The sequence below is a fragment of the Aotus nancymaae genome, unplaced genomic scaffold (assembly GCF_030222135.1).
Source record: "Aotus nancymaae isolate 86718 unplaced genomic scaffold, 86718_ANA_hifiasm-v0.15.2.pri h1tg000057l, whole genome shotgun sequence".
Lineage (NCBI taxonomy): Eukaryota > Metazoa > Chordata > Mammalia > Primates > Aotidae > Aotus > Aotus nancymaae.
In genome coordinates this window covers 2,830,845-2,855,047 of record NW_026988471.1, presented here as the reverse complement: position 1 = coordinate 2,855,047, position 24,203 = coordinate 2,830,845, and the positions used below count along the sequence as shown (strand labels likewise).

Genomic DNA, 24,203 nt, shown 5'->3' with positions numbered 1-24,203 from the left:
GTGGTCGGGCCGGCCATAGAAAGGAAGGTCGAAGGACAGAAGGGGCTTGACTGGGTTCCTTTTTTTTTTCTGAGACTGAGTCTTGCTCTGTCACCTAGGCTAGAGTGCAGTAGTACAATCTTGACTCACTACAACTTCAGACTCCAGGCTCAAGTGACCCTCCTGTCTCAGCCTGCAGAGTAGCTGGGAGTAGAGGTCCATACCACCACAGCCAGCTAATCTTTGTATTTTTAGTAGAGACGGGGTTTCACCATGTTGCCTCAGCTGGTCTTAAAACTCCTGGGCTCAAGCAATCTGCCCTCCTTAGGATCCCAAAGTGCTGGAATTACAGGCATGAGCCACTGTGCCTAGCATCTGGTTCCTATTTTTTTTTTTTTTTGAGACAGAGTTTCACTCTTGTTACCCAGGCTGGAGTGCAATGGCGCGATCTCGGCTCACCGCAGCCTCCGCCTCCTGGGTTCAAGCAGTTCTCCTGCCTCAGCCTCCTGAGTACCTGGGATTACAGGCACGCGCCACCATGCCCAGCTAATTTTTTGTATTTTTAGTAGAGACGGGGTTTCACCATGTTGATCAGGATGGTCTCGATCTCTTGACCTCGTGATCCACCGGCCTCGGCCTCCCAAAGTGCTGGGATTATAGGCGTGAGCCACCGCGCCCGGCCCCTGGTTCCTATTTTTAAAAGGTCACTCTGGGTGCTCTACATCAAATAGATTGCACTGGGGCAAAAATGGAAGTGGTGGGGGCCAATTTCAGTAGTCAATCCCATTAGGCAAGAAAAGATGGCGGAAAGAGTTGGGATGGAGAGAAGTGAACGGGTTTGCGGGGTGTTTTGAAGTTCAAAGCGACATGACTTGCTGACAGATTGGACTGGATGTTCAGGGCGAGGGCAAGAGAAACTGAGAGTACACCTAGATTTTTTTATGCACACCGGGCAGTCGGTGCTGCCGCTGACTGAGACAGGAAGGGCCAGGGAGAAGCATGTTCAGGTGTGTCTGGGGCCATGTTACTCAAGCCTGAGGTTCTGGAACGAGGTCCAGGTTGGAGACGTGGCTGTAGGAGTAGGCGACATCATGAAAGGTGGCCTGGAGCGCATGGACAGGAACAGGACGAGGAGAGTCTGGAATGCTCCGCCAACCAGTGGTTAGAGAAGCAGTAGCTAGGAGGGGTCTGGGAGGAAGCAGCCAGGATGCCCTCATGAACGAAACGAGAAAAAGTTTCTTTTTCTTTATTTTTTTCTTTTTGAGACGGACTCTCACTCTGTCGCCCAGGCTGAAGTGCAGTGGTGCGATCTCGGCTCACTGCAACCTCTGCCTCCCGGGTTCAAATGATTCTCCTGCCTCCGCCTTTCGAGTAGCTGGGATTATAGGTGTGCGCCACCATGCTTGGCTAATTTTTGTATTTTTAGTAGAGACAGGGTTTCACCAAGTTGGTCAGGCTGGTCTTGAACTCCTGACCTCGTGATCTGCCCGCCTCAGCCTCCCAAAATGCTGGGATTACAGGAGTGAGCCACCGCGCCCAGCCGAGAAAGTGTTTCAAGAAGGGCATGGGCAACTGTCATGAATGCTGCCGGTAAGAACAGAAGTGCCATAATTGGATCTGGCAGTTCTCCAGTGGTGAGAAGCGCAGCCTCACTGCAGTGGGTTAAGGAGAGATTGCAAGGTGCGAGATTACCATTGGACTTGCACGGATCTTTGTCATGAGTGCAGCAGAAAAATGGGCCAGACGTCTAAGGTGCGTCTTGAAGGATGAGTAGAAACGGGTCAAGTGAAGAGGTGGAGAGGTCAGCTCTCTAACGAGGATGCATTTGCAGTCACTAGAGCAAGGGAACAAAAATGAAGTAAGTGTGTATTTTCTGTGCAGTATTTCTGGAAGTTCAAGAGTCAATTGCATGCTTTGGAGTTGTGCTCTTACAGCAGTCTCGTTTAAATTCTGTCTGCGTTACCGTTATGTATTAAAGAGACTGAGGGTATGGCTGAGATGGTCTGATCTTTTAGCTGGCTGGTTTGAAAAAACATCTAGGATGGCAAGTGACTGGACTTGATCAGCTACATTGAGAAATTCAGAATGGGGTAGGGGAAGCTTGTTTTTATTCTAGGACTAGCATATTACAGTGTATGGGGAAGGGAGAAACAATGAAAAAAGGAAAAAGGAGGAAGTTTAAAAAATTAACTGACACAAGAACAGAAAATCAAACAACGCATGTTCTCACTCATAGGTGGGTGTTGAACAATGGAACACATGAACACAGGGAGGGGTGCATCACACACTGGGGTCTGTCGCGGGGGAGGGAATAGGGGAGGGACAGCGGGCAGTGGGGAGTTGGGGAGAGATAGCATGGGGAGAAATGCCACATATAGGTGATGGGGAGGAAGGCAGCAAATGACACTGCCATGTGTGTACCTATGCAACAATCTTGCATGTTCTTCACATGTACCCCCAACCCTAAAATGCAATAAAAAAAAAAAAAAGAAAAAAAAATTCCTCCTGCCCACAAATCCCCATCTCAGAATGTTTCCCAGGGAACCTGACCTATGACACTTTATACTAAACATAGCAAAATAAAATAAAACAAAAAAATTCCAAAAAAAAATTACAGGACAGCATTGCAGATTGCCGGCACTGCAAAAGTCCGGAGAGTGGGGAGGTGGCGGACCAGGTCTCGCCCGATACTGCCTGGGGTCCGAGCCGTCAACTCTCACCTGTGCCCCATATGGGCTTCATGCGCTTAACACAATCCTTACTCTTTCTTCTTCTTTTTGCATTTGCCTTCCTTGGTGAAAACACATTTAACCTCGTTAGCCTCACAAGATTGCTCTGAGGGTGGCAAGAGACAGACGGCAGCCCCACACACAAGGCACGTGCGATGCCTGCACTGAGCGTCACGGCGCGCGGCGCGTCTGGCAAACGGCTGGCTCCGGCCCGCGGGCCTCAGGCAGGACCCAGGGCGCCCAGGACAGGGCCGGGGCTTGAATGCCTTTGCCTAGGAAGGAAGAGCGGACCCATGGGGCCTGCCCCCGCCTCAGTCCCTGCGGCCTGCCCCGCGCCGGCCCTGCCTCCGCCCCGCTGCCCAATCCTGGCTCCGCGGCGCGTCTACGCCTCCCTATAAAAGAAGGCGCGGCCGGAGCGCGGCCCCCGGGTTCGAACGCAGCCCTCGCCCTGGGCGCCATGGTGCAGGCTTGGTATATGGACGACGCCCTAGGCGACCCGCGGCAACCCCACCGCCCGGATCCCGACCGCCCGGTGGGCCTGGAGCAGCTGCGGCGACTCGGGGTGCTCTACTGGAAGGTACGCGGGCCCAGGGCTCGCAGAGCGTGCAGGCGACACCGACCCCCGAGCGCCCCGCAGAGCTCAGCCCCCTCGGGGTGCGGGGCAGCGGCCCGGTGCCGGCTACGCTGCGCATGCTCAGCAGTGGGGATGGGAGTCGGTGCCTGGCCCCGGTGCCTGGGGTGGGATGCGCATGCTCAGCAGCGGCGTTCAGGGGTCGGCGGTCAGCTCCCAGCGCCTGGGGTGTGCTGCGCATGCTCAGCAGCGGAGTATAAGGCGTGGGCGGTCGGCTCACGGGGCCCGAGGTGTGCTGCGCATGCTCAACAGCGGGGCTGGTGGGAGCGATGCGTTTCGGGGGAGTCTGGGGGTTCGCGCCGAATGGTGGGGTGAGGACGGTTCGCGCCAGGTGGTGGGGTGGGGACGGTTACCGCGAGCGGTGGAGCTGGCTGGGATCCCGGCCGGCGCCGGTGTCGGCCCTGCCTCTGTGGCGCTAGCTTTGCAAGGCATGGCTGGGCTTTGCACAGGTGCCCCATTGCTTGCTCCCCACTGGTCCTGATCGGTTCACCTTGTTTATTTGCAAATGGCTTTGCGGTACAAAGGTTTACTGCAGAGGAGAGGGCAAGGGGAGGCTCAGGGATAGGCTGAGGGTGACTGGATCTAATCTGCACAGGCTGGCCGGGCACGCCTATAATCCCAGCACTTTGGGAGGCCGAGGCGGGTGGATCACGAGGTCAAGAGATCGAGACCATCCTGGTCAACACGGTGAAACCCCGTCTCTACTAAAAATACAAAAAAATTTAGCTGGGCATGGTGGCGCACGCCTGTATTCCCAGCTACTTGGGATGCTGAGGCAGGAGAATTGCTTGAACCCAGGAGGCGGAGGTTGCGGTGAGCCGAGATCGCGCCACTGCACTCCAGCCTGGGTAACAAGAGCGAAACTCCGTCTCAAAAAAAAAAAAAAAAAAGAAATACACAGGCTTACCCTGGCACCACACTTTTTCCCTGGATAAAGGATTATAGAATATTCCAGCATAATATATTTGGAGATCATCTTGTTCCATCCTACATAACAGAAGAGGGAAATGACAATTGGCATACCAATGCCAAACAAGGCGAGCATGTTAATGTTTACATAGTATTTGCCTTTTCCCAGGATAAGGTTTAACACCTACCTTGCTGGAGGGTACTATCTTCAAAGGAATCAAGTGGTTTATAGTTTCACATTAATAAGAGGAAAATAAGTTTTGGCTTATGTCTAATTTATCCACAATCCAAACAACCAGAGGGTTCAGATTAATACACTTGGGGAGTTTCATTGTGCATTTGACTGTTTTAAGAACAAGAATGCAAATTACAGGTCAACTTCTGAATGTATTCAAAGAATAAAACAAGATTATTTAAATAGGCATCTTTTAGATTATTACATGGGGTCAAACATAGTTTTTCCTTCTCTCTCCGTCTCTCTCTCTCTCTCTTTCTCTCTCTCTCTCTCTCTCTCTCTCTCTCTCTCTCTCTCTCTCTCTCTCTCTCTCTCGTTCGTTTAGACGGAGTTTTGCTCTTGTTGCCCAGGCTGGAGTGCAATGACGCAATCTCGGCTCATCGCAACCTCTGCCTCCTGGGTTCAAGCAATTCTCCTGCCTCAGCCTCCTGAGTAGCTGGAATTTCATGGATGCGCCACCGCGCCTGGCTAATTTTGTATTTTCAGTAGAAACCGGGTTTCTCCATGTTGGTCAGTCTGGTCTTAAACTCCCTATCTCAGGTGATCCTTCCACCTTGGCCTCCCATAGTGCTGAGATTACAGATATGAGCCACTGCTCCCGGCCTATATGCTTTCTTAATATTCTTTCTGGATCAGTGATGTTGAAAGACAAAATTGCAACAAATTTAGTTAAAGATCTAATTGGCTTTTATTCTTGATTTGTGAATAGGGCAGCCTCTATTTTACAGAATAGAATGAGAGTTCCGCGGGGTAATAGCATAACAATGGGTCTCATACGGTGACAACAAAGAAACAGAACAATAGGGAAAAAAGCGGATGTTAACATCAAGTTACTTTTTTTCTAGGGGTTAAAGCCAAATCGACTTCCTTATTTTTTTAATTTTATTTTTGAGATGGGAGTCTCGCTCTGTTGTCTAGGCCGGAGTGCAGTGGCACGATTTCGGCTCACTGCAACCTCCCCCTCCCAGGTTCAAGTGATTCTCCTGGCTCAGCCACCCTAGGAGCTGGGACTACAGGCACCTGCCACTACGCCCGGCTAAGTTTTGTATTTTTAGTAGAGATGAGGTTTCACCATGTTGGCCATGCTGGTCTAGAACTCCTGACCTTGTGATCCGTTGGCCTCAGTCTTCCAAAGTGCTGGGATTACAGGCGTGAGCACTGTGCCCGGCCGCAAATTCCTTATTTATGCTGACTCAGGAAGACTGGAATCTTCTGATCTCAGGAAAAGCTGGTCTGTTTGAGATCCACCTTCTTCTTTAAAGTTTTAGTTTGATCATGTGGCATATGGCATGAGTGGCTCTATTTTGGTTTAGTGTCATCTTGGAGCTTAGTGCAGGGGCTCAATCCAAAATAATGACCTCGCCTGGGCCGGGCATGATGGCTTCTGTCATTCCAGCACTTTGGTAGGCCAAGGCGGGCAAATTGCCTGAAGCCAGAAGTTTGAGACCAGACTGGGCAACATAGTGACATAGTGAGACCTCATTACATACACACACACACACACACACACACACACGTAATGTATGTATGTAATGTATATATACACATATATATGTAATGTGGGCGAGCCACTGTACCCAGCTCCATCTCTCTTATAAGGCCACTAATCCTATAAATGAGCGCTTGTGTCTGAGCGTGGTGGCTCACACCTGTAATCCGAGCACTTTGGGAGGCTGAGACGGGTGGATCACAAGGTCAGGGGTTTGAGACCAGCCTGACCAACATGGTAAAACCCCATCTCTACTAAAAATACAGAAATTAGCTAGGCATGGTGGCACACGCCTGTAATCCCAACTACTCAGGAGGCTGAGGCAGGAGAATTGCTTGAACCCAAGAGGCAGAAGTTGCAGTGAGTTGAGATTACACCACTGCACTCCAGCCTGGGTGACAAAGGAGACTCATCTCAAAAAAAAAAAAAAAAAAAAAAAAAAAAATGAGGGCTTGCTGTCATGACTCAATCACATCCTAAAGGTCCCGCCCCTTAATACTATCACATTGGGATTAGGTTTCAACATAAGAATTTGGGGGACATTGTCAGACTACAGCAAATAGTACTATGCATATCATGCAGTGGATATGCTAAGTTTTAGAGTTATCGTTTTAGAAAATCACATATCAATGACTAGCACTTTGAGATATTCTGGAGTTTGTTGTTCAGTAAGTAGTGATGATATAATGTGCAGTTTATTGCAAAACATAAAGTATGCTAAATTCACTGCCAGTAGTTTTAAGTAAGAGTTCAGACTCATTCTGTCTGGGGCTTCATCAGGGAAGTGTTTCATAGGAAGGAACAGTAAAATTAAACCTTAAAAAATAGAGAAAGGATTGTGATAAATGAAAATGAAAATGTTGATTGGGAATTTTAGGCATAGAAAGCTGCCGTGAGTAAGGGTGTGGGATGTGAAATATCAAATATTTTTAAGATAGCCAATCCTCCGATTTGGTTTAGAATGTAGAGTTCTTTAAAACGTAGGGGACAAAGACCAGATAGAAAAGTCAGCTGGGGCCAGATGATGAAGGTGTCTCATTCCAGCCTAATTCACTTGAGTTTTACCTGCAGGCTGGGAGGATATACAGTGTTTTGGCTCATGGAAACAAACCACCAAAGAAATGCCATCGAGGGTCAGTGAGACGAGTGGGATGGTGGCAGAGAAACGGCACAGTGAGGGGCCTGTGGGTAGGTCAGACAGGAGGTGGCGAGACCGTCATCTCAAAAATGGAATGGACTGTTGCAGAGAAGGGAGGCAGAAAGCAAACAATTCTATTATGTAGAGCTGGTGTTTTGGAGAATGGAAAATCCATTAAATAGAGAGAAGAGATGAGGAGAGTTGGTTTAGGGTTGAAAAAATAACAAATGATAAATTTGAAGTGTAAAATCACATTGGAGATCCAGAAAGAGAATGTTTCTACATCTCCTTGTTAATCTGAGCTCTTGTTTGTGGTGGCTTAACTCTTTTAGCTGGATGCTGACAAATATGAGAATGATCCAGAATTAGAAAAGATCCGAAGAGAGAGGAACTACTCCTGGATGGACATCATAACCATATGCAAAGATACACTACCTAATTATGAAGAAAAGGTAAGGGAGCCCTGTATTACTTGGAAAGGGGGAATCATGATATTCATTACTAATAAACACAATATTTTCTTTTTTCTTTTAATGTCTATATGAGACCATTCTTGCATTGCTATAAAGAAATACCTGAAACTGTGTAATTTATAAGAAAAGAGATTTAATTGGCTAATGGTTCTGCAGGATTTCCAGGAAGCATTTGCTTCCTGGCACCACCATCTGCTTCTGGGGAGGCCTCAGGAAGCTACAGTCATGGCAGAAGGCAAAGTGGGAGCAGGCGTTTCACATAACAGGCGTGGGAACAAGAGAGAGAGAGCAAGGTGCCATCATGTTTTAAACAGCCAGATCTCACAAGAAGTTACTCACTGTAGTGAGGATAGCACCAAGAAGATAGTGTACGCCATTCATGAGAAATCCACCCCCACGATCCAGTCACCTCCCACCAGGTCCCACGGGCAGTACTGGGGCTTACATTTCAGTATGAAATTGGGTGGAGACACAAATCTAAGCTCTGTTATTCTGCCCCGGCCCCTCCCAAGTCCCATGCCCTCTGCCCTGGCCCCTCCCAAGTCCCATGCCCTCTGCCCCGGCCCCTCCCAAATGCCATGCCCTTCTGGCATTTCAAAATACAATAATCTCTTCCCAATAGTCCCCCAAAGTCTTAACTTGTTCTAGGATTAACTCAAAAGTCCTGAGTCTCATCTGATACTCATCTCCTTTTACCTGTGAGCCTGTAAAATCAAAACAAATTAGTTACTCCCAAGATACAAAGTGGGTAAAAGCATTAGGTAAATGTTCTTATTCCAAAAGGGAGAAATTGGCCAAAAGAAAGGAGCTCCAGGACTCACGAAAGTTTCAAACTCAGCAGGGCAGCCACTAAATCTTAAAACTCCAAAATAATCTCCTTTGACTCCATGTCTCACATCTAAGGCACGTTGGTGCAAGGAGTGGGCTCCCAAGGCCTTATGCAGCTCTGCTCCTGTGGTGTTGCAGGGCTCCTGAGGGTGCTCTCATGGGTTGGCTTTTAGTGCCTATAGCTTTCGCAGGTGCAGGGTGCAAGCTGCCGGTGGATCTACCATTCTTGGGTCTGGAGGATGGTGGCTGTCTTCCCACAGCTCCTAGGCAGTGCCCTGGTGAGGACTTTGTGTGGAGGCTTCAACCCCACATTTTCCCTCTGCACTGCCCTAGGAGAGGTTCTCCATGAGGGTTTCTACCTTGCAGCAGACACTTGCCTAGACACCCAGGCTTTTCCAGATGTCCTCTGAAATCTAGGTGAATGACAGGGTCCCTACCTGCGGGGGTCTGTCCTGCAGACCCTGACTCAACATCAGATGAATAAAGCACACTGACACACAGATATTAGGCTTTGCCAGTTTGACCAAGTGTCTGGGCCACTTACAGACTCCATGCAGAGTGCTGTAAACAGTTTCGCCCTGACACGCTGGCCTCACCGGCCTTTATTTAGCACACATTAAATGACAAAAGCCCTGAGTCAACACCACTAGAGGTTAAAGATTAAAGGACAGGTTCCGAGGGGAGGCCTAAAACAAGCACTATTAGAGGATAATCTCCCTGGCCGAACTCCCCCTGAGAGGGTCATCAGGCTCAAAAATTAATTTTAAGACCACATGAATAAACAAGTTATTCAGATAAACTCCCCTACATGCCCTAGCTATTTGCTATTCTTATTAACAAAATGTAAGGGGGATTTAGGCTGCCTTCAGCTGAAACTTCTGCTGAAAAGATGCAAACTTCTTGGCCTTCCAAGGAGGTTTGTGATTATTCCTTAAAGCTATCTCCAATACTTTTCCTTTAATATTTTTGTCACCATCTTGAGTGAATCCCCACAGGTGGAGAATCCCAAGCCTCACCCCTTGCACTCTGTGCGTTCACAGGTTTAATAATACATGGACGCCACCAGGGCTTATGGCTTGTGCCCTCTGGAGCTGTGGCCCAAGCTGTACCTGGCCCCTTTGATCCGAGGCTAGAATTCTAGCAGAACTCAGCAGCTGCGATGCAGGGAGCAGTGTCCTGAGGCTATGCAGGGCAGAGGGGCTCTGGGCCTTGCCCATGAAACCATTCTCTCCTTTCAGGCCACTGGCCCTGTAATGAGAGGGGCTGTTGGAAGGTCTCTGAAATGCCCTTGATGTTTTTTTCCTCATTATCTTGGCTATCAGCCCTTGGCTTCTTTGTAGTTATGCAAATTTATCTAGGAAGTGGTTGCTCTACAAGCCTGCTTGAATTGTCTCTCAAAAAAATCTTTTCTTTCTTTGCCATGTGGCCAAGTTGCAAATGTTCCAAACTTTTATGCTCTGTTTCCCTTTTAAATATAAGTTCCAACTTCAGGTAATTCCTTTGCTCTTGCATCTGAGCATAGGCTGTTAGAAGCAGCCAGGAAACATTTTGAACAATTTGGTGCTTAGAAATTTCTTCTACTGGGAGGGAGGACGCGGGCAGAAAAAGAAAAAAACAAATTTCTTCTACCACATATCCCAAGTCATCACTCTCAAGTTCAAACTTCCACACATTCCTAGGCTGTGAACAGAATGCAGCCAAGCTCTTTGCTAAGGCAAACACATGGGATGTTTGCTCCAGTCCCCAATAAATTCCTTATTTCCATCTGGGACCTCACTAGCCTGGACTTCATTGTCTGTATGACTATCAGCATTTTGGTCACAACCAATTAACCAGTCTGTAAAAAGTTCCAAACTTTCCCTCATCTTTCTGTCTCCTTCTGAGCCTTCTACATACTTCTAATCTCTGCCTGTTACTCAATTCCAAAGCTGCTTCCATGTTTTCAGGTATCTTATAGCAATGCCTTGGTACCATTTTTTCTATATTAGGTTGTTCTTGCATTGCTACAAAGAAATATCTGAGACTCCGTAATATATAAGACAAGAGATTTAATTGGCTCACAGTTCTTCAGGCTGTGTAGGAAGCATCTCCTTCCTGGCAACACCATCTGCTTATAGCCTCAGGAAGCTTACAGTCATGGCAGAAGGCAAAATGGGAGCAGGCATCTCACATAATAGGAGTGGGAACAAGAGAGAGAATGAGGTGCCACCCAGTTTTAAATAGCCAGATCTTGCAGGAAGTCACTCACTGTGGTGAAGACAGCACCAAGGGGGTGGTGCTAAGCCATTCATGAGAAATCCGTTCCTGTGATCCAGTCACCTCCAACCAGGCCCCACCTCCAACACTGAGGATTACAGTTTAACATGGGATTTGGGTGGGGACACATTGTCAAACTCTATCAATGTCTTAGTTTGGATTTTGTATGAGAGTAATGCTGATCCCATAAAATGATTTGAGAAGTAGTCCCTCCTGTTCAGGTTTTTGGAAGAGTATGTGTAGATAGTACTATTCTTTCCTTATGTTTGGAGATTCACCAGTGAAGCCATCTGGGCTTGTAGTTTTCTTTGTGGGAAGGTTTTTAACTGTGAGTTCGATTTCTTTACTAGATGTAGGGCTATTCAGGTGATCCATTTCTTCTTGAATGAGCATTAGTTGTTTGTTTCTCTCAAGGCATTTGTCCATTTCATCTGAGTTGTTAAACTTATTGCCATAAAATTATCTGGAATATTTTTTATTATCCTTTTAATATCTGTAGAGAATGGAGTGCTGGCTTCTCTCATTCCTGATACTGATAATTTGTGTCTTCTCTCTCTTTCCTGAGTCTGGATAGAGACTTATCAGTTATATTGATCCTCTCAAAGGACTTTAGGCTTCATTGATTTTTCTCTTTTTCTATTTTGTATTTCATTGGTTTCTGCTGTGACCTTTATAATTTGCTTTCTTTTGCATGTTTTGTGTTTAATTTGCTCTTTTTTCTAAGTTCTCTAGGTGGAAGCTGAAATCACTGATCTGAGTTTTTTCTTCATCATAATAATTATTATTTTAGAGACAGACATTAGTATTATTATTATTGTGTTGTGCACCAGGCTAAAGTGTAGTGGTGCAATCATAGCTCACTGCAGTCTTGAAGGCTTGAGCTCAAGCACTCCTTCCACTTCAGCCTCCTGAGTAGCTAGGACTACAGGTGTGTGCCATCATGCTGGCAAATTTTTTTTTTTTTAAGTTTTTGTAGAGAAGGAGTCTTACCAGATTGTTCAGGTTGGTTTTGAACTCCTGGCCTCAAGTGATCCTCCCGCCTTGGCCTCACAGAGTGTCATTTTTCTTTCCTTAATACGGGTGTTTAGTGCTGTAAATGTCCCCCAGAGTACTATTGTAGTGGCATCACATACATTTTGATAATTTTGATGCATTTTAATTTTCATGTAATTTAAAATACATTCTAATTAATTTACCATTTAATTTTATCTTTGACTCATGTGGGGATGTTTTGTTTTGCTTTTAGATATTTATTAGTTTTCAATTATTTGGGGATTTTTCTAGATTTTTTTTATTGTTTCTAATTTATTTCTGGTGTAAAGAATAAACTTTGTTTGATTTGAGTCCTTGTAAATAGAAAACTGGTTTTATGGCCCAGAATGTTGACTGTCTTGGTGAATGTTTCATGTGAGCTTAAGAAGAATGGGTATTCCGTTCTTGTCAAATGAAATAATCTACAAATGCCAATAAGAACAGTTGATTGATAGTATTATTCAGATCAGCTATACTGATTGCCTACTTGCTGGATGTCAGTTACTGTTAGTATTGAAATTTCCTGCTATAATAGTGAGTTTTTCTATCTTTCTTTGCAATTCTATCAGTGTTAGCCTCACATGTTTTGCTGCTCAGCTATTTGTTACGTATATGTTAAAGATGGTTATGTTCTCTTGGAAGATTGACCCTTTTCTTGTTATATAATGTCCCCCTTTATCTCTGATGATTCTGCTGTTTTGAAATTAAGATAGCTCCTTCCACTTCTTCTTTTCTTTTTCTCTTTCTTTCCTTTCCTTTTTTTTTTTGACAGAGTATTGCTCTGTTGCCCAGGCTGCAGTGCAGTGGTGCAGTTGAGGTGGCTCATTGCAGCCTCAACCTTTCAGGCTCAGTGATCCTCCCATCTTAGCCTCCCAAGTAGCTGGGACTGCAGGTGCACATCATCATAACTGGCTAATTCATTTTTATTTTTCATAGAGATGGGGCCTCCCTATTTTGCCCAGGTTGCTTTTGAACTCCTGGGCTCAAGTGATCTTCTTGCCTTGGCCTCCAGAAGCGCTGGGATTACTGGCATGAGCCACTGTGCCTGGCCAAAATTTTTTTTATTAGTGTTAATATGGTATATCTTTCTCCATTCCTTTACTTTTAGCTATTTGTGTCTTTATATTTAGAGTGGGCTTCTTGTAGGTGACATGTATTACAGTTAGGTTTTTTCCCCCATACTTTAAGTTCTGGTGTACATGTGTAGAACATGCAGGTTTGATACATAGGTATACATGTACCATGGATGCACCATGGTGGTTTGATGCACCTATCAACCCATCATCTACATTAGGTATTTCTCCTAATGCTATCCCTGCCTCAGCACCCCCAGCCCCTGACAGGCCCTGGTGTGTGCTGTTCCTCTCCCTGTGTCCATGTGTTCTCATTGTTCAACTCTCACTTATGAGTTAGAATATGTAGTATTTGGTTTTTCTGTTCTTGTGTTTGCTGAGAATGATGGTTTCCAGCTTTATCCATGTCCCTGTAAAGGACATGAATTCATCCTTTTTTATGGCTGCATAGATAGTGTATATGTGCCACATTTTCTTTATCCAGTCTATCATTGATGGACATTTGGCTTGGTTCCAAGTCTTTGCTATTGTGCATAGTGCCGCAATGAACATACGTGTGCATGTGTCTTTTTTGTTTGTTTGTTTTGAGACAGAGTCTTGCACTGTCGCTAGGCATCAGGCTGGAGTGCAGTGGCACAATCTCGGCTCACTACAACCTCCGCCTCCTGGGTTCAAGCAATTCTCCTGCCTCAGCCTCCTGAGTGGCTGGGACTACAGGCGCGTGCCACCACGCCCAGCTAATTTTTGTATTTTAGTAGAGATGGGGTTTCACTATGTTGGCCAGGATGGTCTTGATCTCTTGACCTCGTGATCTGCCTGCCTAGGCCTCCCAAAGTGCTGGGATTACAGGGGTGAGCCACCACGCCTGGCCTGCATTGGTCTTTATAATAGAATAATTTATAATCCTTTGGGTATATACTCAGTAATGGGATTGCTGGGTCAAATGGTATTTCTAGTTCTAGATCCTTGAGGAATTGCCACACTGTCTTCCACAACGGTTGAACTAATTTACACTTCCACCAACAGTGTAAAAGTGTTCCTATTTTTTCACTTCTTCTCTAGCATCTGTTGTTTCCTGATGGATAAGCTTTTTGATGTGCTGTTGGATTTAGTCTGTCATTATTTTATTGAGGAGTTTTGCATTGATATTCATCATGGATATTGGCCTGAAATTTTCTTTTTTAGTTGTGTCTCTGCTAGGTTTTGATATCAGGATGATGTTGGTCTTATAAAATGAGTTAGGGAGGATTCCCACTTTTTCTGTTGTTTGGAATAGTTTCAGAAGGAATGATACGAGCTCCTCTTTGTACCTCTGGTAGAATTCAGCTGTGAACGCATCTGGTCCTGGACTTATTTTGGTTGGTAGACTATTAATTGCTGCCTCAATTTCAGACCTTGTTATTGGTCTGTTGGGAGGGTGTGTCTAGGAATTTATCCATTTCTTCTAGATTTTCTGGTTTATTTGCATAGAGGTGTTTATAATATTCTCTGATGGCAGTTAGTATTTCTGTGGGATTGGTGGTGATAGCTCCTTTATCATTTTTTTATTGTGTCTATTTGATTCTTCTCTCTTTTCTTCTTTATTGGTCTGGTTAGTGGTCTATCTATTTTGTTGATCTTTTCAAAAAACCAACTCCTTGATTTATTAATTTTTTGAATGGTTTTTCATGTCTCTGTCTCCTTCAGTTCTGCTCTGATCTTGTTTATTGTCTTCTGCTAGCTTTTGAATTTGTTTGCTCTTGCTTCTCAAGTTCTTTTAATTGTGATGTTAGGGTATCAATTTTAGATTTTTCCTGCTTTCTCTTATGGACACTTAGTGCCATAAATTTCTCTCTACACACTGCTTTAAATGTGTCCTAGAGATTCTGGTACATTGTGTCTTTGCTCTCATTGGTTCAAAGAACATCTTTATTTCTGTCTTAATTTCATTATTTACCTGGTAGTCATTCAGGAACAGGTTGTTAGGTTTTTATGTAGTTGTGCAATTTTGAGTGAGTTTCTTAATCCTGAGTTCTAATTTGATTACACTGTGATCTGAGAGACTGTTTGTTATGATTTACCTTCTTTTGCATTTGCTGAGGAGTGTTTTACTTCCAATTATGTGGTCAATTTTAGAGTAAGTATGATGTGGTGCTGAGAAGAATGTATATTCTGTTGATTTGGGGTGGAGAGTTCTGTAGATGTCTGTCAGGTCCATTTGGTCCAGAGCTGAGATTAAGTCCTGGAAATCCTTGATAATTTTCTATCTTGTCGATCTGTCTAATATTGACAGTGGGGTGTTAAGGTCTCCCACTATTATTGTGTGGAAGTCTTAGTCTTCTTGCAGGTCTCTAAGAACTTGCTTTATGAAGCTGGGTGCTCCTGTGTTGGGTACGTATATATGTAGGATAGTTAGCTCTTCTTGTGAATTGATCCTTTTACCATTATGTAATGTCTTATTTTTGTCTCTTTTGATGTTTGTCGGTTTAAAGTCTCTTATCAGAGACTAGGATTGCAACCTCTGCTTTTTTGTGCTTTCCATTTGCTTGGTAAATATTTCTTCATCCCTTTATTTTGAGCCTATGTGTGTCTTTGCACGTGAGATGGGTCTCCTAAATACCGCACACTGATTCTTGACTCTTTATTCAATTTGCCAGTCTGTGTCTTTTAGTTGGGGCATTTAGCCCGTTTACATTTAAGGTTAATATTGTTATGTGTGAATTTGATTCTGTCATTATGATGCTAACTGTTTTTTTTTGCCCGTTAGTTGATGCGGTTTTTTCATAGCATCAATGGTCTTTATAATTTGGTATGTTTTTGCAGCGGCTGGTACTGGTTGTTCCTTTCCATGTTTAGTGCTTCCTTCAGGAGCTCTTGCAGGGCAGGCCTGGTGGTTAAAAAAAATCTCAGCATTTGTTTGTCCATAAAGGATTTTATTTCTCCTTCACTTATGAAGCTTAGTTTGGCTGGATATAAAATCCTGGGTTGAAAATTCTTTTCTTGAAGGATGTTGAATATTGGCCCCCACTCTCTTCTGGCTTGTAGGGTTTCTGCTGAGAGATCCACTGTGAGTCTGATGGGCTTCCCTTTGTGGGTAACTCAACCTTTTTCTCTGGCTGCCCTGAGCATTTTTTCTTCCATTTCAACCTTGGTGAATCTGACGATTATGTGTCTTGGGGTTGCTCTTCTTGAGAAGTGTCTTTGTGGTGGTCTCTGAATTTCCTGAATTTAAATGTTGGCCTACCTTGTTAGGTTGGGGAAGTTCTCCTGGCTAATATCTTGAAGTGTGTTTTCCAACTTGGTTCCATTCTCCCTGTCACTTTTAAGTACAATAATCAAACATAGATTTGGTCTTTTCACATAGTCCCATATTTTTTGGAGGCTTTTTTCGTTTCTTTTCACTCTTTTTTCTCTAATCTTCTTGCTTCATTTCATTAAGTTGATCTTCAATCTCTGATATCCTTTCTTCTGCTTGATCGATTTGACTATTGAAACTTGTGTATGCTTCACAAAGTTCTCGTGCTGTGTTTTTCAGCTCCATCAGGTCATTTACGTTCTTCTCTAAACTGGTTATTCTAAGTTATCATTTCATCTTTTTCTTCAAGGTTCTTATCTTCCTTGCATTGGGTTATAACATGCTGCTTTAGCTCAGAGGAGTTTGTTATTACCTACCTTCTAAAGCCTACTTCTGTCAATTCGTCAAACTCATTCTTTATCCAGTTTTGTTTCCATGTTGGCAAGGAGTTGTGATCCTTTGGAGGAGAAGAGGCGTTCTGGTTTTTGGAATTTTCAGGCTTTTTTTTCACTGGTTTCTCCCCGTCTTTATGGATTTATTTACCTTTGGTTTTTGAAGTCGGTGACTTTCAGATGGAGTCTCTGAATGGGCGTCCTGTTCGTTGATGCTATTCCTTTCTATTTGTTAGTTTTCCTTCTAACAGTTCGTCCCGTCAGCTGCAGGTCTGCTGGAGTTTGCTGGAGGTCCACTCCAGACCCTGTTTGCCTGAATATTACCAGCAGAGGCTGTAGAACGGCAAAGATTGCTGCCTGTTCCTTCCTCTAGAAGCTTCTTTTCAGAGGGGCACCCGCCAGATGCCAGCCAGAGCTCTCCTGTATGAGGTGTCTTGGCCCCTACTGGGATGATTCTCCCAGTCAGGATACATGGGGGTCAGGGACCCACTTGAGGAGGCAGTCTGTCCCTTATCAGAGCTCGAACACTGTGCTGGGAGATCTGCTGTTCTCCTTAGAGCAGTCAGGCAGGCACGTTTCAATCTGCTGAAGCTGCGCCCACAGCTGCCCCTTCCCCTAGGTGCTCTGTCTCAGGGAGGTGGGGGTTTTATCTATAAGTCCCTGACTGGGGCTGCTGCCTTTTTTTCAGAGATGCCCTGCCCAGAGTGGAGGAATCTGGCTGCAGAGGTAATATGGCTGGGCTCTGCCCAGTTTGAATTTCCTGGGGGCTTTGTTTACACCTTGAGGATAAAATTTCCTATTCAAGCCTCAGCAATGGTGGATGCCCCTCCCCCCACCAAGCTCGAGCGTCCCAGGTCAACCTCAGACTGCTGTGTTAGTGGTGAGAATTTCAAGCCAGTAGATATTAGCTTGGTTGGCTCCATTGGGGTGAGACTTGTTGAGCCAGGCACTGGAGGGAATCTCCTGGTCTGCCAGTTGTGAAGACCTTGGAAAAAGCACAGTATCTGAGGCAGAGAGCACCATTCCTCCTGATACAGTCTCTCACATCTTCCCTTGGCTAGGAAAGGGAAATCTCCTGACCCCTTGTGCTTCCTGGGTGAGGCGACACCCCATCCTGCTTCGGCTGGCCCTCCAAGGGCTGTACCCATTGTCCAACCAGTCCCCATGAGATGAACCAGGCACCTTAGTTGGAAATGCAGAAATCACCCGCCTTCTGCGTAGATCTCTTTGGGAGCTGCAGACCAGAGCTGTTCCTATTTGGCCATCTTGCCCAGTACTCCATAGTTAGTTTTCTTTTTAAATCCATTTTGATAGTTTCTTTCTGTTAATGGTATATTTAGATCATTCATGTTTAAATTGGTTATTAATACTGTTGAATTAATGTCTACCATATTTGTGACTGTTTTCTATTTGTTGTGCTTGCTCTTTGTTATTGTTGTTTTTAAAGATCCCCTCTTTTTCTGCCTTGTCTGGTTTTAATTAAATATCTTATATGATTCAACTTTCTCTTCTCTTATCATTAAAAAAAATTTTTACTGGTTGCCTTAGAGTTTGCAGTATACATTTACCCAGTAACTGAGTATTCTGAATTCCTCCCTCCCAGCTCTTATATTGCTGTTAATTATTTTATTCTCCATATGTCATAATTATCTAATAGATTGTTACTGACATTACTTTGAATAAACAGTTGTCTATTAGATCAATGAAGAACAAATAAATAAAAGATTTTATTTTATTTTTCTTATTTCCATTCTCTCTTTCCATTTTACATAGATCTCAGGTTCAGACCTGTATAATTTTCTTTTTCATTTGAAAAACTTCTGTAAACATTTATTTGCAAGGTAGGTCAGTCTAGTGGTGACAAATTCTTTTCATTTTTGTTTGTCCGAGAAAGTCTTTACTTCTTTTTCACTTTTAAGGGATAATTCTGCTGGCTACAGGTTGCTAGGTTGGTAGTTTTTTTTTTGTTTTTTTCTTTTTTGCTTGTATAGTTTCTGAGAAGCAGTCTGGTGTAATTCTTTATCTTCATTCTTCTATAGATTAGGTGCATTTTTTCCTTCGGTCTTTTTCAAGGTTTTCTGTCTGCTGCTTTCTGCAGTTTTAATATGATATGCCCAGGTATAATATTTTGGTATTTATTCTGCTTGGTGTTCTCTCAGTTTCCTGGATCTGTGGTTTCATGTCTGTCACCAATTTTGGAAAATTTGTGGACATTTTTTCAAATATTTATTCTACCTTTTTTTCTTCCTTCTACTTCTGTTATACCATTTATACATATCTTTTGTAATTGTTCCATAGTTCAGGGCTATTTTGTTTCCCCCCAACGCCCCCTCCATTCGTTTTTCTCTTTTCACTTCAGTTTGGGAAGTTTCAATAGACGTCTTCAAGCTTGCTGATTCTTTCTTCAGCTGAGTCCATTCTACTAATGAACTCATCAAAGGCATTCTTTGTGTTAGAGTGATTTTGATCTCCAGCATTTTCTTTTGATTCTGAGCTTCCCCCTCTCTGCTTACATTACCCATCTGTTATGCATGCTGTCTACTTTTTCCATTGAGCCCTTTGTATTAGTTTGCTCTCATGCTGCTATAAACAACTGCCCAAGACTTGGTAATTTATAAACGAAAGAGGTTTAATTGACTCACAGTTCTGCAGGGCTGGGGAGGCCTCAGGAAACTTACAATCGTGGCAGAAGGGGAAGCAGACACATCCTTCTTCACATGGTGTCAGGAGGAAGAATGAGAGCTGAACAGAGGGGGAAGCCCCTTCTAAAACCATCAGATCTTGTGAGAACTACTCACTCTCATGAGAACAGCATGGGAGAAACTGCCTTCATGATTCAATACCTCTGGATACTTCCTACTATACATGGGGATTATGGGAATACAATTCAAGGTGAGATTCAGGTGGGGACACAGACAAACCGTATCACCTTTACTATATAGCCGTAGTTTTCAAAATTCCCTCTCTGATAATTCCAAAATATGTGACATGTCCCAGTCAGGCTCTGCGGCTTGCTTCGTCTCTTCGTGCTGTGTTTTTTCTTGCCTTATATCACGCCTTGTTATTTTTGTTGATAGCCTGGCATGCTGTATCTGTTAATAGAAGCTGAGGTAAAGAGGCCAGTCCTGGGGGGTTTTTTGTTATCTGGGTAGAAGCTGTGCTGGTTTAATGTCTGCTGTAGCTGTAGATGCCAGAGGCTTCGGTTTGCTTGCTTGTTTTGTCTCCTCTGGATTCTTTGCTTTTCTAAAAACTCCTTTGTAAAGAGATTTATCTCCTGAAGCTTTAATGCACTTACTGTTGTGGAGCCCTGTTGATGTGGGGGTAAGGTGTGGGGGAGGAGAAGTGTTCTATAAACTTAGGCTTATCATTAGATCTTAGTCTTTCAGTGGGCCTGAGCTTTTGGTCTGACCTTCAGAAGTGTTTGTTAGCTTCTTTTTGTTCCTTTGGGCTAGAGGGAGCTGGAGTTGGTCACTTGCCCTTCCCCCACATCAGAGGAGGCTCTGGTAAAGGTTTTCCCTTGATTGTTGTTATGGACAGAGTTCTGGGTTTTGTTTTTTTTTTTTAAATGGTTCCTTTTTCCCTTTTATTGCCTGATATGTGAGGGGATTTTTTTCAGATCTTCATTGTGAGAACTAGATGGGGGTTTCTGGATGTGCGAACCCATAAAAGTGCAGTGACCCTGTAATGCCAGGCACCCAGGATCTCTCTCTCAATCTAGTCCACACTCAGCCTCCAGAAGTTTGTCATAATTGCCTTGGAGGTGTTCCTACCAGTTCATGGCTCCTGGGAACTGATCTCAGCTGTGGTTCTGTGTATCTGCTTCTCTCTCCAGATTCAGGGTAGTCATTTGTCCTGGGACTTTATTTCTCTGTTGGATCTAAGAAAAGAAGGGAAGTAAGACTTCCAATTGCTTTACATGTCCAGCTGGAAACCAGAAGTTCCACCCTTGACCGATCTGCCCCCTCCAAGTGTTATTGCACCTGTGCGTGTGGTGCACACCATGTGCTTCCGTCTCTCCCCTCCTCATCTTGGTGCTGTAAAAGTAAAAAAAATTGCCCCGGGTGGTCTTGAACTCCTGAGCTCAAGTTATCTCAGCCTCCCAAAGTGCTGTGATTACAGGCAGGCATAAGCATGCCCAGCCCAATTTACTTTTATAAATGCCATGTTGCATTGTTTTTATTTTTGTTTAGTTATCTTGTGAAGAAATTTGAATAATAAGAAGAAAATCTTCTCTAATTACTGTGTAGCTCTCATTCCAAGTGCTCCTCGTTCAGGGGTGTAGGGTCCATGTTTCTGTCTGATATTCTTTTCCTACTGCCTGAAGGACTTCCTGTAACATTTCTTGTAGTGCACATCTGTTGTTAAGGATTCCTTCAGCTTCTGTGTGTCTGAATGCTTTCAGTCTAAAACATTTTTTATTGGACTAGTGTTAACTTCACAGCAAAATTGAGAGGTGGATATGGAAGCTTCCCATACACACCCATCCCCCTGACATACACACCCATCCCCGATATACACACCCATCCCCCTGATATACCCACCCATCCCCCTGACATACACACCCATCCCCCTCATATACACACCCATCCCCCTGACATGCACAGCCTTTCACCTGACATACCCATCCCCAATATACACACTCATCCCCCTAATATACACACCCATCTCCCTGACATGCACACCCATCCCCCTGATATACACACCCATCCCCCTGACATGCACAGCCTTTCACCTGACATACACACCCATCCCCGATATACACACCCATCCCCCTGATATACACACCCATCTCCCTGACATGCACACCCATCCCCCTCATATACACACCCATCCCTGATATACACACCCATCCCCCTGACATGCACAGCCTTCCCCGATATACACACCCATCCCCCTGATATACACACCCATCTCCCTGACATGCATACCCATCCCCCTCATATACACACCCATCCCTGATATACACACCCATCCCTGATATACACACCCATCCCCCTGATATACACACCCATCCCCCTGATATACACACCCATCCCCCTCATATACACACCCATCCCTGATATACACACCCATCCCCCGATATATACACCCATCCCCCTGACATACACACCCATCCCCCTGACATACACACGCATCCCCCTGACATACACACGCATCCCCCCGATATATACACCCATCCCCCTGACATACACACCCATCCCCCTGACATACACACACATCCCCCTGACATACACACGCATCCCCCGATATACACACCCATCCCCCTGACATACACACCCATCCCCCTGATATACACACGCATCCCCCTGACATACACACGCATCCCCCCGATATACACACCCATCCCCCTGACATACACACCCATCCCCCTGATATATACACCCATCCCCCTGACATACACACCCATCCCCCTGACATACACACGCATCCCCCTGACATACACACGCATCCCCCGATATACACACCCATCCCCCTGACATACACATCCATCCCCCTGATATATACACCCATCCCCCTGACATACACACCCATCCCCCTGACATACACACGCATCCCCCTGACATACACACGCATCCCCCTGATATACACACCCATCCCCCTGATATACACACCCATCCCCCTGACATACACACGCATCCCCCTGACATGCACAGCCTTCCCCTTTATCAACATCACCAGAGCAGTACATTGTTTCAAATGATGAACCTGCATTGACACATCAGTATCATGCAAAGTCCACAGTTCACATTAGGGTCCACTCTTGGTGTTGTACATTCTGTGGATTTGAACAAATGTATAATGGCACGTGTTCACCATTCTCATGTCATACAGAGAGGTTTCACTGCCCTAAAAACGCTCTGTGTCCACTTACCCATCCCTCCCCACCCAACCCCAGGGAACCACCGATCTTCTCACTGCCTCCATAGCTTCGCCTTTTCCAGAATATCACATAGTTGGAATCATACAGTTGATAGCCTTTTTACATTAGCTCCTTTCACATAATAAGATGCATTTAAGGGTCTTCCTTGTCTTTTTGTGGCTTGGTAGCTCATTTCTTTTTATTGCTGAGTAATATTCCACTGTCTGGATGTACCACAGTTTATTCATTTACCTGCTGAAGGGCATCTTGCCTGTTTCCGAGTTTTGACAATTAATGGACAGTTGCTATAAACATCCTCTTGCAGGTATTTGTGTGGACATAAGCTCTCAACTTCTTTCGGTAAATACCAAGGAACACAACTGCTGGAAAGCGTATTAGGGTTTTCTAGAGGGACAGAACTAATAGGACAGAGATATTAGGGGAGTTTACTAAGTATTAACTCACACGATCATAAGATCCTGCAATAGGTCATCTGCAGGCTGAGGAGCAAGGAGAGCCAGTCTGAGTCCCAGAACGGAACAATTTGGAGTCTGATGTTCGAGGGCAGGAAGCATCCAGCACAGGAGAAAGATGTAGGCTGGGAGGCTGGGCCCGTCTGGCTTTTTCACGTTTTTCTGCCTGCTTTATATTCCAGCTGTGCTGGCTGCTGATGAGATGGTGCCTGCCCAGATTGAGGGTGGGCTGCCTCTCCCAGCCCACCGACCCAAATGTGAATCTCCTTTGGCAGCACCCTCACAGACACACCCAGGATCAGCACTTTGCCTCCTTCAATCCACTCATGCTGACACTCAGTATTAACCATCACAGGTAGTAGGGTAGGAGTTTGTTTAGTTGACTGTCCCAGTTGTTCCTGTCAGCAGTGAGTGAGAAGTCCTGGTGGCCGGTATCCTCCCAGCCTGCTCCTGGGTGTACAGCTTCATCTCCTTGTTGTAATCTGCAGTCCCTGATGACATGTGACAAGGAACATATTTTCATGTGCCTACTTGCCTTCTGTACATCTTCTGTGGTGAGGTATCTGTTAAGGTCCTTGGCCCTTTTTTAATCAGTTTGTTTTCTTATGGTTGAACTTTAAGAGGTCCTTGTATATTTTGGATAATAGCTCTTTATCAGATACATCTTTTGCAAATATATTCTCCTAGTCTGTGGCTTGTCTTCATTCTCCTGAGAGCAGGACAGAAAGCCTTAGTTTCAGTGAAGTCCAGCTTATCTGTTCTTTCCTTTATGGGCTGTGCCTTTGGTGCCACATCTAAAAAGTTATTGCCAAACCTAAGATTGTCTAGATTTTCTCCTATCTCAGATGTTATCTTAGAAGTTTTATAGTTTTGCATTTTATTTTATTTTTTTTGAGATGGCATCTCGCTCTGTCGCTTAGGCTGGAGTGCAGTGGTATAATCTCAGCTCACTGCAACCTCGGCCTCCCGGGTTTAAGCAATTCTGCTGCCTCTGCCTCCCAGTAGCTGGGACTACAGGCGTCCACCACCATGCCTGGCTAATGTTTGTATTTTTAGTAGAGATGAGGTTTCACCATATTGGTCAGGCTGGTCTTGAACTTCTGACCCAAAATGATCTGGCTGCCTTGGCCACCCAGAGTGCTGGGATTACAGGCATGACCCACCATACCTGGCTGGGTCTTGCATTTTATATTTAGGTCTGTAATCATTTTTGTAAAAAATTATTTTTAGGAGACAGGGACTCGCTCTGTTGCCCAGGCCAGAGTGCAGCGGCATGATCATCGTTCATTGCAGCTTTAAACTCCTGGGCTCAAGTGACCCTCACGCTTCTGCTCCCTAAGGAGCTGGGACTACAGGTGTACACCACAATGCCTGGCTTTTTTTTTAATTTGCAAAGATGGGATCTCTCTGTGTTGCCCAGGCTGGTCTCAAA

General features: G+C 44.8%; 1 protein-coding gene across 3 annotated transcripts in view; it reads left to right on the top strand.

The window, feature by feature from the left end:
- Window positions 1–1,783: 1,783 nt before the first annotated feature.
- ADI1 (acireductone dioxygenase 1) overlaps window positions 1,784–24,203 on the top strand; it is a 34,695-nt gene continuing 12,275 nt past the window's right edge. The window contains exons 1-2 of one of the 3 annotated variants that reach the window (XM_012441933.3): window positions 1,784–1,837; window positions 7,443–7,562. In XM_012441933.3, the coding sequence (XP_012297356.1) occupies window positions 1,799–1,837; window positions 7,443–7,562 (159 nt within the window). In that variant the 5' untranslated portion in view covers window positions 1,784–1,798. Of the gene's footprint in view, window positions 1,838–3,129; window positions 3,286–3,579; window positions 3,651–7,442; window positions 7,563–24,203 lie in introns of those variants that run through there. The other 2 variants (XM_012441931.3, XM_012441932.3) reach the window with 2 other exon arrangements.